A 17,940-nucleotide genomic window follows, 5' to 3' on the forward strand; every position below is an offset into this window, starting at 1 on the left:
CACCAAAATGCCCAACCAGACTGCATTAAAAAAAACCTTGCAGCCAGGCACAAGCCGAGTAGGGTAGGTTATCATTGAGGTTTCAGTCTAAGATGTAGGAGCTAAAGGAGGCCATACACATCACAATTATGATCTTTCCTGCAACCATTGGTCATGGGAAAGATTGTTCATATTTGCTGCAAACATTAAGAGCTGCATTGTCACATATCCAGAAACAACAGAATTCTACCTCTTATCTGACGATTTAGCGTTAACACTTCAAAGGCGCCCAATAAAAATTTTCCAACAATTTTCTGTCCATTGGGGCTACCAATATCCAAGGCCTTTGCTGATGTCAATCACCTTGTCTCTCACCATACATGCATTGAAAGTCATATTAGTTTTGCACAATAACATTGGTGCGTGTATGGCCACCTTTACAGTGTGGATATGAGGTGTGAACAAGGCTGACCCTGTTTAATCTAAGTACTGATACCTTTTAAAGTTTACACAAGGTAAGCAGTCACAACTGCCACACTTTCATGTGGGGCCATATGGGCCACCAGTTGGACAGCACTGCATTAGACAATTTTTATGGCTTAAGCGACAATTAATATATTCTGGGCGGCTGTTTAGCAGAAAATTAAAATTGTCTGTCATAGGAGCTGCTGCCTTGTATCATGACTTTCATATACTGTAAATTTGATCCCTAAGCTCAGGCAACTGACAGCAGCAAAGATTACGTGAAAACCACAGAAGATGGGGAGGAATTTTCAGAAGCATATATCTTCCCTGCTAAAGGGATGTGGTTGATTTTGACTGGTACAGAACCCGAATACTTTGTGGGACCTATTACTGTAATTCACTAGAATTACATACATAGTAACAGAGTAAGTTAGGTTGAAAAAAAGACACACAAAAGTTCAAACTTTTAAGTCTATTTTTAACTTGCCTACCTGCTAGTTGAACCAGAGGAAGGCAAAAAAAAACCATTTGCAGCCTCTCCAATTTGCCTCAGGGGGAAAATCCTGATTCCAAGATGGTAATCACTGGGTCAACTTTGTTCTATAAGCTATCTTTCATAGCCATGTATTCCTTCATTTGATAAAAAAAAGCCATTCAACCCCTTCTTACAGCTATCTAATATATCAGCCAGTACGATTCAGGGACATAATTCCAAATCTTCACAGCTCTCACTGTAAAAAACCCTTCTGAATATTTTGATGGAACCTCCTTTCTTTTAATCGGAATGGATGCCCACATGTCAGCTGGAAGGACCTACTAGTAAAAAAAGTGTTACAGAGGTTATTTTACGATCTCCTTATATATTTACATGTATACATACATAGTTATCATATTCTCCTTTAAGCACCTTTTCTCCAGCGTGAACAATCCCAACTTGGCCAGCATATTCTAGATGGGGTCTTACAGTATGTATGGTGTCAAAATAATTCCCTCCTCCCTTTACTACAGCCCATTTTAATACAGCTCAAGACCTTGTTTGTCCTTGCAGCTGCTGACTGGCGTTTCTTGCTACAGCCAAGTTTATTATCTACAGGGACTCCAAGGTCCTTTTCAATTATGTATTTGCCTTGTGCAGTCTCATTTAGGGTAAAAGTGACTACTTGCATATTTTTACATCCCAGGTGCATGAATTTACATTTATCAACATTGAATCTCATCTGCCACTTAGCCACTAAGATTGCCAGTTGGTCAAGATCCTGCTGCAAGGATGCCACATCCTGGATGGAATTAATTGGGCTCCATTGTAGCTACATCTACCTCCTACCCCTTGTTGAAGGTCCAGATGTATAATCTGTATCATCCAGCTATAGTGGTATGACCACTAGATTTTCCTCATCCTATAAGGAAACTTGTAACAGGTAGCTCTAAAGCAATCAACAGGTACAAATGTGCTTGGATCATTCATCCACTGGGTACCCAAGATTCAGACACCCAAGAAGGCACTTGACAGCTTTACAGAAGAAGTGAAAATCAATACACACTTACTTATAGCCATTCAGTATGCAGATCATGTAAGCAGCCTTTCTTTGCATGGATTAATGGCTTTTAGAAAGTATTACAATGAAGCAGAACAGAGGCGTATTATCAAGGAAAAGGAACATGTTGAAAATGTATCCTAGTGTGATTTATTTAACTATTATATTGCATTCATGACATGCCTCTCCAAACAAATACAGCTGCATCCCAGCTATGGATGTCCTAACCTTTTTATTATTAAACAGCTCATAGTGTAGTTTTCTGGAAAGGTTCTGATTTGTCTTGTTACATGTTATAAAGTGAAAGGATGTATTTTGTTCTTTGTCTTAATGAGAAAGGAGGATTTCAACCAGAGCCAGGGGTAGTATGCACCAGAGAAGTGGGACCTGGGAAAAGAAGAGCTAAAATGCCTAAAATGAAGTCAGTTTGAGTAGTTCTCCACTTAAAAAATGCCAGGTTACAAATGCTAAGAAGGCAATTTTCCAGGAATAGAATAGTCATGTTTCAAATCTGTGAATCTGGCATACTGTGTTTGGAATTAACTAAATTATGGTCAATATGTATACTGCGGTTAATTTTCTTAAAAGAAAGTAGCACCTTTGGATGTGGCATAATTCAATAACTCTTCTTATTTTCAGGTCTTTGTCATTTGTAACAACACTCAGCTGCTTCTCTTTCCTTCTTCTGGGACTTATGTTTTATGTGACTGATGTGAAGCACTGGTGGCAAGGCCAACCTTTCATTTACCCTGGTGAGTAGGAAAGTAGGTATTTTACTATTAATTTAAACTTCTCTCAGACATGGTAGTAGTCTTGTTTTTGTCTAAAAAATACTCATTCCTCTATGTGTATTTGGCTGACTATTCTCTAACTGGTGAAAAATCGCCAGCGACGGCTTCACAGCCATTGCAACACTTCCCCAGATGTAAATTCTCTAGGACAACGCTAATTCACTAAAGTGCGAATTTGCGTACAGGGTGCCGAGCAGTGACAAATTTTTTGCTAGCATTATTTTGCCAATCAAAGCAAAGATGCGCTAGCGTTGCCTGATTTGCATAAGGCGGGAAATGATGAAGTTACATGGACGTATATGTTGCCGCAAATACATTACACTACACAAGTCCAGGGAACCTTCATAAATAAAATAGAGTTGTTATAATGCTCTACACATGAGCCCACTATATAGTTTATGTTCCATATGTTAGAAAATGGACCTTTGCAGGCTATCACTCTGAAAAAAGGAAAATACCCCAGCGTTTTTTGGGATTTAGGAAATGTTTCCACTAAAAATTGAGGAAGTCCTATGCACTCCATTGCACTTCGGCCTGGTCTAAGATGGTGAAGGCAAGTCTGGCAAAAATTCGTCTGACGTTGGAGTGCGAAGCAATGCTAGAGTCTATCTCCTTCACTAGTACAATGACGACTGCGCCCGTTAGGAAATCTGCGAAGTCCCTGCAGGACTTTGCTTATTCTAAGCAAAAGTTTACAATGGTTTTTAATTTACATGAAACGGTAAATTCTATTGAAAGCAGTATTTATTTATCCCCCTTTTTTCATTCTTACTCTTAAAATAATGTAGCAAAAGTCAGTATTCACCAGGTCCGAATTCTGTAACATTATTTTAGTAGTCAGAACCAATGAGGTCTGATGTGCCACAGTGACCCAACCTTCAATCTTATGTTTATGTAGCATGAGCACCGCTATCCCCTCAATCCTGTGTGGCCAGATAGACATGAAAAACAGAGAAAGCAGTTGTCCTGCTCCCAAAACAGATTATAAAGGAAAAAAAGGTGCCATATCCAAGGTCCTGGGATAACATAAGTAGGCACAATATAGTTAAAGTGTCCCTTCTAAGTTAAGGGAGCAACGGGAATATCATGCTTTTGCATGATATAATACAATATGAGAATGGATGCTTGATAAAGCTACCACTTTCTATACAGTGAAACCTCAATTTTATTTCCTGTGATTTTACATTTTTCCTCATTTTATATTTGTCTGATTTTACATTTTCATGGATTTGACCCATTTTTTATGGCCCCTTGATAACTGTAAAATGGGGGTTCTACTGTTTACCACATATATCACAATTATGTGTATAACTCTCTGAATCGTCTCTTCACATGCAATTGGTATTGTGGAACAATAATTCAGACAGTTGCTCCCTCTCCACTGGGCACAATGGCATATGATTGCTAAAAGCAGTAGATCACATTTTATGGTGAATTAACACAGGTATCAGCTTTGGTAAATCTAATCTTTCCTGACTGTCAGGAAGGTCTGTACGATCAAAGTACAAATTAATAGGGATGTCGCGGACTGTTCGCCGGCGAACTTGTTCGCGCGAACATCGGCTGTTCGCGTCCGCCGCAAGTTCGCGAACGTCGCGCGACGTTCGCCATTTTGGGTTTCGCCTTACCTGGCGCTTTTTTTTGACCTCTCACCCCAGACCAGCAGATACATGGCAGCCAATCAGGAAGCTCTCCCTCCTGGACCACCCCCACACCCCCTGGACCACTCCCCTTCCATATATAAACTGAAGCCCTGCAGCGTTTTTTCATTCTGCCTGTGTGTGCTTGGAAGAGCTAGTGTAGGGAGAGAGCTGCTAGTGATTTCACTGATTTGAGGGACAGTTGATAGTAAGTTTGCTGGCTAGTAATCTACTTGATACTGCTCTGTATTGGAGGGACAGAACTCTGCAGGGATTTGAGGGACATTTTAGGGTAGCTTTGCTGGCTAGTAATCTACCTTCTACTGCAGTGCTCTGTATGTAGCTGCCTGCTGTGGGCACTGATCTCTTCTGATCTCATCTGCTGACTGCTGTAATAACCCAATAGTCCTTGTAAGGACTGCTTTTATTTTCTTTTTTGTTGTTTTACTTTGCTACTTTAACAGCCAAGTGCTATTAGTCTAGCAGTGTTGGGGAGTGGGACTGGTGTGCTACTGTGCTGCTCCTAGTAGTTCAGCAGCACCAACCCGAGAATATTTTTTTTTTTTAATATACATATAATTTTTTTATTTATTTTACTTATCTTACTGTTCTTTAAGGTGTCCAGTGCTGTTTGCTGTTCTTCATAGTAGTGCACCAATAGTAGTGCACTTGCAGGCATTATTTGCCCAGTGGCCATCTAGCTGTGTGAGCTTGTTCACATTCTGTCTAAATATCAATAATAATACCGTCTCCAGAAACACCACCTGAGTGACGTTTTTCAAGCAGCAATAATATATTCCGTATCCACCACTGCTGTAGTGTATACGTTGACCTTGTAGGCATTATTTGCCCAGTGTGTTCTTCATTTTCAAACCACTGCCACTTAGCTGTGTGAGCTTTTTCACATTCTGTCTAAATATCAATAATAATACCGTCTCCAGAAACACCACCTGAGTGACGTTTTTCAAGCAGCAATAATATATTCCGTATCCACCACTGCTGTAGTGTATACGTTGACCTTGTAGGCATTATTTGCCCAGTGTGTTCTTCATTTTCAAACCACTGCCACTTAGCTGTGTGAGCTTTTTCACATTCTGTCTAAATATCAATAATAATACCGTCTCCAGAAACACCACCTGAGTGACATTTTTCAAGCAGCAATAATATATTCCGTATCCACCACTGCTGTAGTGTATACGTTGACCTTGTAGGCATTATTTGCCCAGTGTGTTCTTCATTTTCAAACCACTGCCACTTAGCTGTGTGAGCTTTTTCACATTCTGTCTAAATATCAATAATAATACCGTCTCCAGAAACACCACCTGAGTGACGTTTTTCAAGCAGCAATAATATATTCCGTATCCACCACTGCTGTAGTGTATACGTTGACCTTGTAGGCATTATTTGCCCAGTGTGTTCTTCATTTTCAAACCACTGCCACTTAGCTGTGTGAGCTTGTTCACATTCTGTCTAAATATCAATAATAATACCGTCTCCAGAAACACCACCTGAGTTGTTGTTGTTTTTGTTTTAAAAATAATGCCAGGCAAAGGCAGGCCGCCACGCAGAGGCACTAGGGGCCGTGCTGCTATGCTATCCTGTGGCCCTAGGAAATTGCCCAGTTTTAAAAAGGCAATGACCCTGAACTCCCAAAATGCTGAAGAGGTAGTTGACTGGCTTACACAGCACACCCCATCCTCTACCGTTTCTAACTTTACCACAACATCCTCATCCTCCACTGCTATGGGCACCCCACGTAACACTTCCTCCACCACCGGCGCCCCTTCTTCACTGGAGTCAGAGGAGTTATTTTCACATGAGTTTCTTGAACTGAGTGATGCGCAACCATTATTGGCAGAAGAAGATGAAGGAGATGAGGACGTTGCACCAGATTTAATTCTGGCAGAGAACACAACAGAGATGGACATAATGAGTGATGACGAGGAGGTCCCCGCTGCTGCTTCCTTCTGTGAGCTGTTAGAAGAAATTGATGCATCTGAGGAGAATGATGATGAGGAGATTGATGTTTTGTGGGTGCCCAGTAGAAGAGAGCAAGAGGAGGATAGTTCAGATGGAGAGACGGAGAGTCAGAGAGGCAGGAGGAGAATAAGACTTAGAAGAAGCAGGGAGGACAGCTCGCAGGGAACAGTAGGGCAACAACATGTATCGGCACCTGTGGTCAGCCGGCCAACGCACCCGCCATTGCCGCCAACGCCGCCGACTTCTACTTTTACCCCCAGATTGCCAGCCTCAAAAAGGTCAGCAGTGTGGGATTTTTTTAATGTGTGTGCCTCTGACAAAAGCGTTGTAATTTGCAATGAGTGCAGTCAGAAACTGAGTCTTGGGAAGCCCAACAGCCACATAGGTACAACTTCTATGCGAAGGCACATGAACGGCAAGCACAAAGCACTTTGGGAGCAACACCTCAAAGGCAACAGGCAAACTAAAAGCCACCCTCCTTCTGGTCCAGCATCTTACTGCTCTACCTCTGCTGTCCTTGACCCGTCTGAACCACCCTCCACTCCGCCTTCCACCTTGACCACCAGTTCCCATTCCCAGTCATCTGCCCCCAGCCAAGTTTCTGTGAGGGCCATGTTTGAGCGTAAGAAGCCAATGTCTGCGAGTCACCCCCTTGCCCGGCGTCTGACAGCTGGCTTGTCTGCACTCTTAGCCCGCCAGCTTTTACCATACCAGCTGGTGGACTCTGAGGCCTTCCGCAAATTTGTAGCAATTGGGACACCGCAGTGGAAGGTACCCAGCCGCAATTTTTTTTCAAAAAAGGGAATACCACACCTGTACCACCATGTGCAGAGCCAAGTCACCGCATCTCTGTCACTTAGTGTTGGGCCAAAGGTCCATATGACTACTGACGCATGGTCCTCCAAGCATGGTCAGGGCAGGTATGTCACCTACACTGCCCACTGGGTGAACTTGGTCATGGCTGGGAAGCAGGAAATGTGTGGCTCAACAACGACAGTGGAGTTGGTGTCACCGCCACGGATTGCACGCGGTTCTGCCACCACCTCTACTCCTCCTTCGCTCTCTACCTCGTCTTCTTCCTCTTCTTCGTCCTCTGCTGCTGGGTCCTCCTCCTCCTCCACACCTGTGCACCCCCAGCTCCCCCTAGGCTATTCGACGTGCCAGGTACGCCGTTGTCATGCTGTCTTGGGGATGACGTGCCTGGAAAGCAAAAACCATACCGGATCTGTACTCCTGTCATCTCTGCAGTCACAGGCCGATCGGTGGCTGACCCCACACCAACTGAAGATCGGAAAAGTGGTGTGTGACAATGGAAGCAATCTGTTGGCAGCACTGAGACTGGGCAATTTAACACATGTGCCCTGCATGGCACATGTTCTGAATTTAATAGTACAACGTTTTGTCTCAAAGTACCCAGGATTCCAGGACGTTCTCAGGCAGTCCAGGAAGGTGTCGGCCCATTTCAGACGTTCCTATACAGCCATGGCACGCCTTGCTGACATTCAGCAGCGGTACAACATGCCAGTCAGGCGTTTGATTTGCGACAGCCAGACTCGCTGGAATTCAACGCTCCTCATGTTGGAACGTCTGCTGCAACAACAAAGAGCCGTCAACGAATACCTGTTTGAACTGGGTGGTAGGACTGGATCTGCAGAGCTGGGGATTTTTTCCCCCGTTACTCGGTGCTTATGCGCGATGCCTGCAGGCTCATGCGCCCTTTTGAAGAGGTTACAAATATGGTCAGTCGCACCGAAGGCACCATCAGCGACCTAATACCCTTTGCTTTCTTCCTGGAGCGTGCCGTGCGACGAGTGACAGATGAGGCTGTAGACCAGCGTGACGAGGAGCAGGAAGCGCACGATTTCTGGTCGGAATCACCAGAACGAACCCAGGCACCTGCTGCAACGCAGGGAGAGGTGTCAGAAGTGGAGTCAGAGGAGGAAGGTGGCTTTGTGGAGGAGGAGGACCAACAGGAGCAGGCTTCCCAGGGGGCTGGTGGTGACCTTTTGGGGACCCCTGGTCTTGTACGTGGCTGGGGGGAGGAGACCGTGGATGATGCAGTCCTTGATAACGAGGAAGCGGAGATGGATACCTCTGCATCCAACCTTGTGAGAATGGGGTCTTTCATGCTGTCATGCCTGTTGAAGGACCCCCGTATCAAGAGGCTTAAGGAGAAGGACCTGTACTGGGTCGCGACTCTACTAGACCCTCGGTACAAGCATAAAGTGGCAGAAATGTTACCAACATACCACAAGTCTGAAAGGATGCTGCATTTACAAACCAGCCTGCAAAACATGTTGTACAATGCTTTTAAGGGTGATGTCACTTCAGGAACTCATCAACATTCCAGGGGCAGAGGTGCCAGTAATCCTGCCATGAGCGCACCTGCAAGGTCAAAGCACTTTGGCCACTCTGTAACGTCAGACATGCAAATGTTTTTCAGCCCAAGGCAGCGGCAGAACCCTTCGGGATCCACCCTCAAAGAACGCCTCGACCGGCAGGTAGCGGACTACCTGGCATTAACTGCAGATATCGACACTCTGAGGAGCGATGAACCCCTGGACTACTGGGTGCGCAGGCTTGATCTGTGGCCAGAGCTGTCACAATTTGCCATGAACCTCTTGTCTTGCCCCGCCTCAAGTGTCCTCTCAGAAAGGACCTTCAGTGCAGCAGGAGGGATTGTAACTGAGAAGAGAACTCGCCTAGGTCACAAAAGTGTGGATTACCTGACCTTTATTAAAATGAATGAGGGGTGGATCTCGGAGGGTTACTGCACGCCGGAAGACTTGTTCTGAGTTTCTGATTCTGACTCCCCATGCAGCTGTCCTTCTCTGCACGCCTCATGACTCCACATACAGCTGTCCTTTAGCGTCCTCCTCCCTCCACCACCGTTACAAACTAGGGTGCAAACCCTACTGGTTTAATTTGAATCCAGGTAAATCCTGAGTTTTTCTGGCCTCTGTGCTTCAGTGGCTGCGACCAAAAAAACCAGAATATTTTCAGCATTTATATGGCATATTTTTTCTGGCCTCTGTGCTTCAGTGGCTGCGACCAAAAAAAACAGAATATTTTCAGCATTTATATGGCATATTTTTTCTGGCCTCTGTGCTTCAGTGGCTGCGACCAAAAAAAACCGAATATTTTCAGCATTTATATGGCATATTTTTCCTGGCCTCTGTGCTTCAGTGGCTGCGACCAAAAAAAATGAATATTTTCAGCATTTATATGGCATATTTTTTCTGGCCTCTGTGCTTCAGTGGCTGCGACTAAAAAAAACAGAATATTTTCAGCATTTATATGGCATATTTTTTCTGGCCTCTGTGCTTCAGTGGCTGCGACTAAAAAAAACAGAATATTTTCAGCATTTATATGGCATATTTTTTCTGGCCTCTGTGCTTCAGTGGCTGCGACCAAAAAAAACAGAATATTTTCAGCATTTATATGGCATATTTTTCCTGGCCTCTCTGCTTCAGTGGCTGCGACCAAAAAAATTGAATATTTTCAGCATTTATATGGCATATTTTTTCTGGCCTCTGTGCTTCAGTGGCTGTGACAAAAAAATGAATATTTTCAGCATTTATATGGCATATTTTTTCTGGCCTCTGTGCTTCAGTGGCTGCGACTAAAAAAAACAGAATATTTTCAGCATTTATATGGCATATTTTTCCTGGCCTCTGTGCTTCAGTGGCTGCGACCAAAAAAATTGAATATTTTCAGCATTTATATGGCATATTTTTTCTGGCCTCTGTGCTTCAGTGGCTGCGACAAAAATAAATGAATATTTTCAGCATTTATATGGCATATTTTTTCTGGCCTCTGTGCTTCAGTGGCTGTGACAAAAAAATGAATATTTTCAGCATTTATATGGCATATTTTTTCTGGCCTCTGTGCTTCAGTGGCTGCGACAAAAATAAATGAATATTTTCAGCATTTATATGGCATATTTTTTCTGGCCTCTGTGCTTCAGTGGCTGTGACAAAAAAATGAATATTTTCAGCATTTATATGGCATATTTTTTCTGGCCTCTGTGCTTCAGTGGCTGCGACTAAAAAAAACAGAATATTTTCAGCATTTATATGGCATATTTTTCCTGGCCTCTGTGCTTCAGTGGCTGCGACCAAAAAAAATGAATATTTTCAGCATTTATATGGCATATTTTTTCTGGCCTCTGTGCTTCAGTGGCTGCGACTAAAAAAAACAGAATATTTTCAGCATTTATATGGCATATTTTTTCTGGCCTCTGTGCTTCAGTGGCTGCGACTAAAAAAACCAGAATATTTTCAGCATTTATATGGCATATTTTTTTCTGGCCTCTGTGCTTCAGTGGCTGCGACCAAAAAAAACAGAATATTTTCAGCATTTATATGGCATATTTTTCCTGGCCTCTGTGCTTCAGTGGCTGCGACCAAAAAAATTGAATATTTTCAGCATTTATATGGCATATTTTTTCTGGCCTCTGTGCTTCAGTGGCTGTGACAAAAAAATGAATATTTTCAGCATTTATATGGCATATTTTTTCTGGCCTCTGTGCTTCAGTGGCTGCGACTAAAAAAAAACAGAATATTTTCAGCATTTATATGGCATATTTTTCCTGGCCTCTGTGCTTCAGTGGCTGCGACCAAAAAAATTGAATATTTTCAGCATTTATATGGCATATTTTTTCTGGCCTCTGTGCTTCAGTGGCTGCGACAAAAATAAATGAATATTTTCAGCATTTATATGGCATATTTTTTCTGGCCTCTGTGCTTCAGTGGCTGTGACAAAAAAATGAATATTTTCAGCATTTATATGGCATATTTTTTCTGGCCTCTGTGCTTCAGTGGCTGCGACTAAAAAAAACAGAATATTTTCAGCATTTATATGGCATATTTTTTCTGGCCTCTGTGCTGCAGTGGCTGCCACAAAAAAAAATTAATATTTTCAGCATTTATATGGCATATTGTTTCTGGACTTCTGGTTCAGTGGCTGCGACAAAAAAAACATAATTTTTCAGGAAAGTACACATGCCTAATTTTTCAGGGTTCTGCAACAGTGGCAAAATCGCATCTTTTATGGTCACCGCAGGTGATCAATAAAGTAGACCAAAACTGGGCCCACACTGCAGAATCAGTGTTTTTTGGTTCGCTTCACTGTACATTGAATTACCTCTGCCTGACCGTGCACGTGCGCACAAGCACGGTGACTGCTAAACACACCACTACAGAAATATTGCCACCAACAGGACGAACATCCTGGAGGTGACAAGCAACTAGTAATTAAAAACTATTATTTGCTCACTTGACGGTATCATTCATTAAAGCTCTTTGCGTCTTTTTGCGTTGCAGTAAGCACCGCGTTTCGTCTTTGCGTGTGAACAGGCTGTAACTTTTACACGACTTGATTGGCATGTAGACGCCGGACGTTTTAAAGCATTTTATTACACAGGTTTAGAAATGTAGTGTGATTTCTGCCCTTTACAGCACAAAACGCAGCGCTGTGTCAACAATGGATTTTTTAGAAACATTTTTGCCCTTGATCCCCCTCTGGCATGGCACTGTCCAGGTCGTTGCACCCTTTAAACAACTTTAAAATCATTTTTCTGGCCAGAAATGTCTTTTCTAGCTTTTAAAATTCGCCTTCCCATTGAAGTCTATGGGGTTCGCGACGTTTTTTTCCGACGTTCGCTACATCCCTACAAATTAAAAAGGCTGTTTTCCCCCTTTGGGATTTTAGGAGTTTTGTTTTGACTATGTTCATGCTTTCCAACTTCTGGTCTTTAGTGCTTAACTGCACGTGTCAAGTCATTAGGGTTTAGACATTTGATCAAAGGAAAAACTAAACCCCCACCATACTACAATTTAAACTCTTAGCATCACTAGCATAGGTCCACCAGCATAGGTCCCCCAAAGCCAAAAACATTGCCAGCACTTTAAAACCCCCAGTGATAACTTTTCTCTATATGCAAAATTGTGCAGTGGAGTTTTTGTCTGCCATTTTTGGCCTTGACATATCCAGTTTCAAGCCACCTGGCTGCGTATATGCTGCAATCCAGGAACAGACTGGCTTACAGTGCATGTGCTCCTGCTTTGCCATGACAGCCAGAGAAACTAAAACCTGATGTCATGTGTTAAAAGATGGGAGCCAACAACCCTGCTGTGCAACTCTGTATGTCAAAAAAAGTATCAGGGACCCTTGGACACTTTTAAAGTGCAAACAATGCACATTGACAGGAGACAGTGGGTCCTATGAGGGAGTTTTGTGAGTGAAGGGGTTTCGTTTTCCTAACTCACAGTCAAGGTGAATGTGTTAGGACCTTTGATGGATGAATCTACACAACCTGGAGTACAATATAGCTTCTACTGATTGATACTGTGACACTTACACTGACTGACCCAATATACACTAATTGTAGAGTCAATGGTTGCATGTAATTTTATAGTTTTAAGAACACCTTTGTGGAACTGTGTCCTAAAATTGTACTCATCATGTGAATTAAATGGGAAAAAACTGAATGATTATAACAGTGATTCTGTTACTTTCAGGTATGAACTCAATCTTTGTTTATGTTGGACATTCACTCCTGGCCACCTACTTCCCTTTTCAATGGCAGATGAAATACCGGATGTCTCATTATGAAATTCTTTTTCAAAACCTTCTCGGCACCTCTATCTGGCTTTATGTGTCTTACTTACTCTTCAAGAAAAAAATTTTCTTAAAGATTTAAACTACTTTACAGATGTAATGCTGAATTAATGACATTTTATTCTGCAATTATAAAAATAAATAAAACTGTTGTTTGGATTCATCTGAAGTGATATGCAAAAATTTTCCCAGGTATGGATTTTCAAAACAAATATTTTCTTCAAACCAAATATTTCTATCGCAGATTAAATTCCCATAGACCCCAATGTATTTTGCAACAAACAAAAAATTGGCACAAAAAATGCCCATAGACTCCACTGCATTTCTGTGGGGAAAGACACCATTTAAAAGTTGCAGCTAAAAAGGTCCATAGACTCCAATATATTTAGCATGGAAACTGGTGGTGCAGTTCTGTTTGAATTTAACACCATTGTGGGTAAGCTGAGCTTAGGAGAGGAGCTAAAGCAGAGTTTCTACAGGAACCAGCAGTGCCATCTCTTCATTGGCTGCTAGACTGGAGGACATGTTTAGTAATCAGAATTGAGAAGAACTGAGCTTGCCCAGTAGCCAAAAGCCAAAGTAAATTCCCAAGGCCGAGTGGTTAGAGGAGGAGAAGAAATACAAAGTGATTTAGTGGATTCTGCAGCCTGACTATTAACCTTTTAACAACCATAGGGGCAGGTATTTAAAGCACTGATAACATGTTTGTGTGTGGGGTATACATGTCCTTTAATAATACGTTAAAATGTTGAGGGTTCATATGTCAGTAAGCAATGACTAGCATAGAACATTGTACATGCATTTGTGATACTTAACAGTTTCATAATAAAATTGTCAGAAATGATCCTTTATATAGACTGATATGGGACTAAATGACCTACAGCTTTTGAAACCTATAATGAACTTTTACTATGTATGCCAAAGAAGCGACATTCACTGAATTGTGCCTAGTCAAGAAATATCTTTGCTGGCACAGCTTATGGTTTCTTTCAGTTCATTATATGAAAAATCTTAGAAGTTGGTACTACTTCAGCTATGCCTGTACTAAATGTTTTGACTGACCACACCCCTTGTGCCATTATGCCATGTCTCCTAGCTGCTATGTTATGTGTCCTGTGGTTGTGAGAGGTTTGTGCCACAGCAGAAAAATGTTTTCAAGCATGAAAAAAGCAACTATAGAATCAATGGTAGAAATTAGGAATCACAAAGCAAGGCATAAATACTTTAATTAGACAAATACAAAAGGTAATTAAAAACCCAATAAAAAGCATTTTACTGCAACCAGCAAGACGACTCTCATACAGTATACAATACATGGCATTTAATCTTTTTTAATCTTTTGTTTCCATATTACTTTTGGAAACAAAAGGGTTAACAAAAACAGGACTAAATTCACATATAAGCAAAATGGCAAAATGATCCTACTATTCATTTTTGTAGCCTTACAAGGAGAGAGCATCACTGAGCTTGCCAATTAATATAAAAAGGCATTGCATGATTTATGTTTGCTCGGGTTGTTCAGATTTTTAGCACCCTCCAATCTTGGGAAATATAGGCCTGATGGTGAATGATATTAATTCCTGCATTCTGCAAACTGTATGTGTTTTAATTAAAGCAGGCAAATAAATCTCAATATATGACTTGATTTGCAAGCTCCCTCCTGTGTACCAGAGCCAAGGGTATTTGCAGATTCAAGATTACTCAGATAAGATGCTTATTACGGACATCCACTTGCAGGATACAGTTAAACATTGGATTTATTAAATAACCACTTGCTGTATCTACAGAACATATGCTATAATTAGTCGGGCAAACACTGGGCTTATTTGTACCAGTGCAGTAATGCCGTAGAAAGCAATCTGAAATTAGCTTTGAGCTATCTAAAAATGAATAATGAAAATAGATTTCGGATTGATTTATATTACTGCACTTTTGTCTTCATTGTCAACCTTGATATAGCTTCAGAATCTACAAATATGCATGTCACGTTTCGGGCATCACACTTGAAAAAGGGCCTGTGATGCTCGAAACATGTCATGTGGATTGCAATAAAATTGCACATTAGTAATCGTGTATGCTGTCCTTTTGTCCCCCTCATCGATGTTACTTGTTGATATTAGAAATCAGGTTTTGTACCCAATGTATCATACGTTTTAAGGCCATCGGATTTATAATCACTGCATACTGGGGAGCCTACCATAACATTTCTTACAGGGTTTCATTATCCAGAAAGCTCCAAATTACAGGAAAGCAGTCTCCCATAGACTCCATTTTAAATTCATATTTTTAAAATGTATATTCTTTATCTCCGTATTAATAAAACAGTACCTTGTACTAAGATATAATCAAAAGCAATCAAGGTAAAGTTGTGCTCACCACTAATTTTTAAAAACATTAAGAGGGGGTGCAATGGGGCTATGACCACAAAATTCACATCAATAAATACAAGAGGTCCTCTACACTCAACACATAATTAAAATATTAAGGACATTGAAAAATTTTGTGTCTAAAAATGCCATACCCTTTAGCTCCCACCTTTTCAGCTATAATCAGGTGATCCCACTGGTGACCAATAAAAGGGCAACCAAGTTTGGGAGTTTTACTTTAAAAGCAGCAAGTAAGTTGCAGGTAAAACGTAGTCCCTTTATAAAATGTATAATGAATCAATTGAATCCTTAATGAATCAGATGTAAATTGAGTGCAGGAACTAGCCATACCGGGGATGACTTTGACATAGTTGGCCATCTTAAATATATTGCAATATATGAATAAACAATCCCTGTTTTGTTTTAAGGCTAAGGCAGTTTTGGTAGCTTAAGGCACAAAATGTTTCTATGGGTTAGGTGCAGAGGACCTCTTGTATTTATCTTTGTAAGATATAATTAACCTTTACTAGAGCCAAAACAATCCTATTGGGGTTATTTCATGTTAAATTTAATTAATTTTAAAATATGGAGATCCAAATTATGGAAAGATTCCTTATCTGGAAAACCCCAGGTCCTGAGCATTCTGCATAACAGGGCCCATACCTATACAATAAGCCCTGAAAACCCTAGATATATCTTAGTTTAAAAAATGCAGACACACAGGAAGGAATAGGAAGCAGAGGTTGTACAAGTGTTAACAGCAATGTATATAATGGAAAAATAAATGTGGGTTTTATAATGCCATAATCTTTATTGATTCTTCACATACAGAAGGTGGGAGAAAGTAAATCAGACTAAACAGAGCATTTAAACCAGAAATTCAGAATAGGAAGGGGAGGAGGTTGATGTAAGGTGAAGTTCTTAGTAATTCCTGATATTTCACATTAATACCTATATCCTGGGAATTACATTTTTATTCATTACAATGTTATCCTTTCTTTATTAACTTGAAGCTGTCTTAGTACCTTCAATATCTAGGAATTAGTATGATTCCAATTCCAGACCCATCTTTAATACTCTATTGAAGCTACAACATACAGTAAGTATCTCATTCCCATTGAGTAAGGTTACTAGATCATTTAAAAAACCAGGGACACTTCTAGATAAGATTCAAGCTTACTATCAGCGCAACCCAGCAAAATATGGCATTAAAAAGTCAAATTTTTTCAAGCATTCTGTTGTGTTGAGAATTTCCCCCAAAACTCCTGTAATTTCTCCCATGTAAAATCTATTGGAAAATCTGTGTTCCAGATATCCTTTTTTGGAAAACATTTACCATAACTGGCAAAATATCCCACTGACTTTACTCTGAGCCAACTATTTCTTGTCTCTGAAAATGTAGTGACAAATCTCTTCACATGACATAGGCCTAAAAGTTCATCATTTATCTTGATATTGATGAACAATATAAAATGAAAGTATTTTGTTCACTAAGTAGCAGAACATTTCCTAGCGTTAATCATTTCGAATTTCAGTTATAAGATTACACTGAGAAAGATGAGTAGATGATGGGTCAGATTCCAGGTCACCAGACAAGATGCACTAATTCCTGTTAAAGACAAACAAGCTGGAGATGCTTTAAGAGATGCTAACCATTGTATACAAGCAATTTGCTCTATTGCTGGGGTCAGTAAAGGTGGCCATACACGGGCCGATAAAAGCTGCCGACAGACCGTGTCGGCAGCTTATTGGCCCGTGTATGGGGGCCCCCGACGGGCTTCCCCGATCGAGATCTGGCCGAAAGTCGGCCAGATCTCGATCGGATGGGATTAAAAATCCCGTCGGATCGCGGCCGCATCTGTTCGTTGATGCGGTCCCGCGATCCGACCGCCCGTTTGCGAACGCTAGGATCCGATCGTTGGGCCCTAGGGCCCACGATCGGATCAGCCCGATATTGCCCACCTCAAGGTGGGCATATCGGAGGGAGATCCGCTCGTTTGGTGACATCGCCAAACGAGCGGATCTATCCGTGTATGGCCACCTTTACTGATCACAGCACAGTTTTGTCACGCAAATTTCCCCAGTCTATTGCAGGACAAATCCCATTCGTTAAATCTACTTTCATGAAAAAGTGCTATTTGCACTTACATATAGTTGAGTTTGGAGCCACTCAGTCTTTCCTGCCCTCTGTGAATAAGCACAGTTGTACCTATTGACATAGAGAAACCCTGGAGTTACTGCCACCTCCAAACCAAGATCAAGAGTGCCTAAGGCTGCATGCATCAAATACCACAGCACAGTTGTACTAAATGAATCGGATGCATGCATCACTTGCACACCAAATGCCAGAAATGATGGCAACCTGACTTAGAATATTTTCAGCCCAATTGCATCCAATTTGCTTTGAAATGCAAGTGCCATTATGTTCTGGGAGAAAAATATGGTTTCCACATGGCATGTGTTATTAAGCACAGTGAATTTGCTTCTAAAGAATCATGTGCTGATGATGACAAGGGCTGGAAGTGACTGGAAGGCAAAAGTACCCATCGTTAACACTTACTTA

At 41.4% G+C, this 17,940-nt stretch overlaps 1 protein-coding gene across 1 annotated transcript in view; it reads left to right on the forward strand.

Annotated features, from left to right (window-relative positions):
• LOC108695792 (heparan-alpha-glucosaminide N-acetyltransferase) overlaps nt 1-13,170 on the forward strand; it is a 208,757-nt gene extending 195,587 nt beyond the window's left edge. Inside the window, exons 17-18 of the mRNA XM_041568935.1 lie at nt 2,619-2,731; nt 12,912-13,170. Coding sequence (XP_041424869.1) covers nt 2,619-2,731; nt 12,912-13,093 — 295 coding nt within the window. The 3' untranslated portion in view covers nt 13,094-13,170. The remainder of the gene's footprint in view (nt 1-2,618; nt 2,732-12,911) is intronic.
• The last annotated feature ends 4,770 nt before the right edge of the window (nt 13,171-17,940 follow it).

The sequence above is a fragment of the Xenopus laevis genome, chromosome 7L (genome assembly GCF_017654675.1).
Source record: "Xenopus laevis strain J_2021 chromosome 7L, Xenopus_laevis_v10.1, whole genome shotgun sequence".
Taxonomy (NCBI): Eukaryota; Metazoa; Chordata; class Amphibia; order Anura; family Pipidae; genus Xenopus; species Xenopus laevis.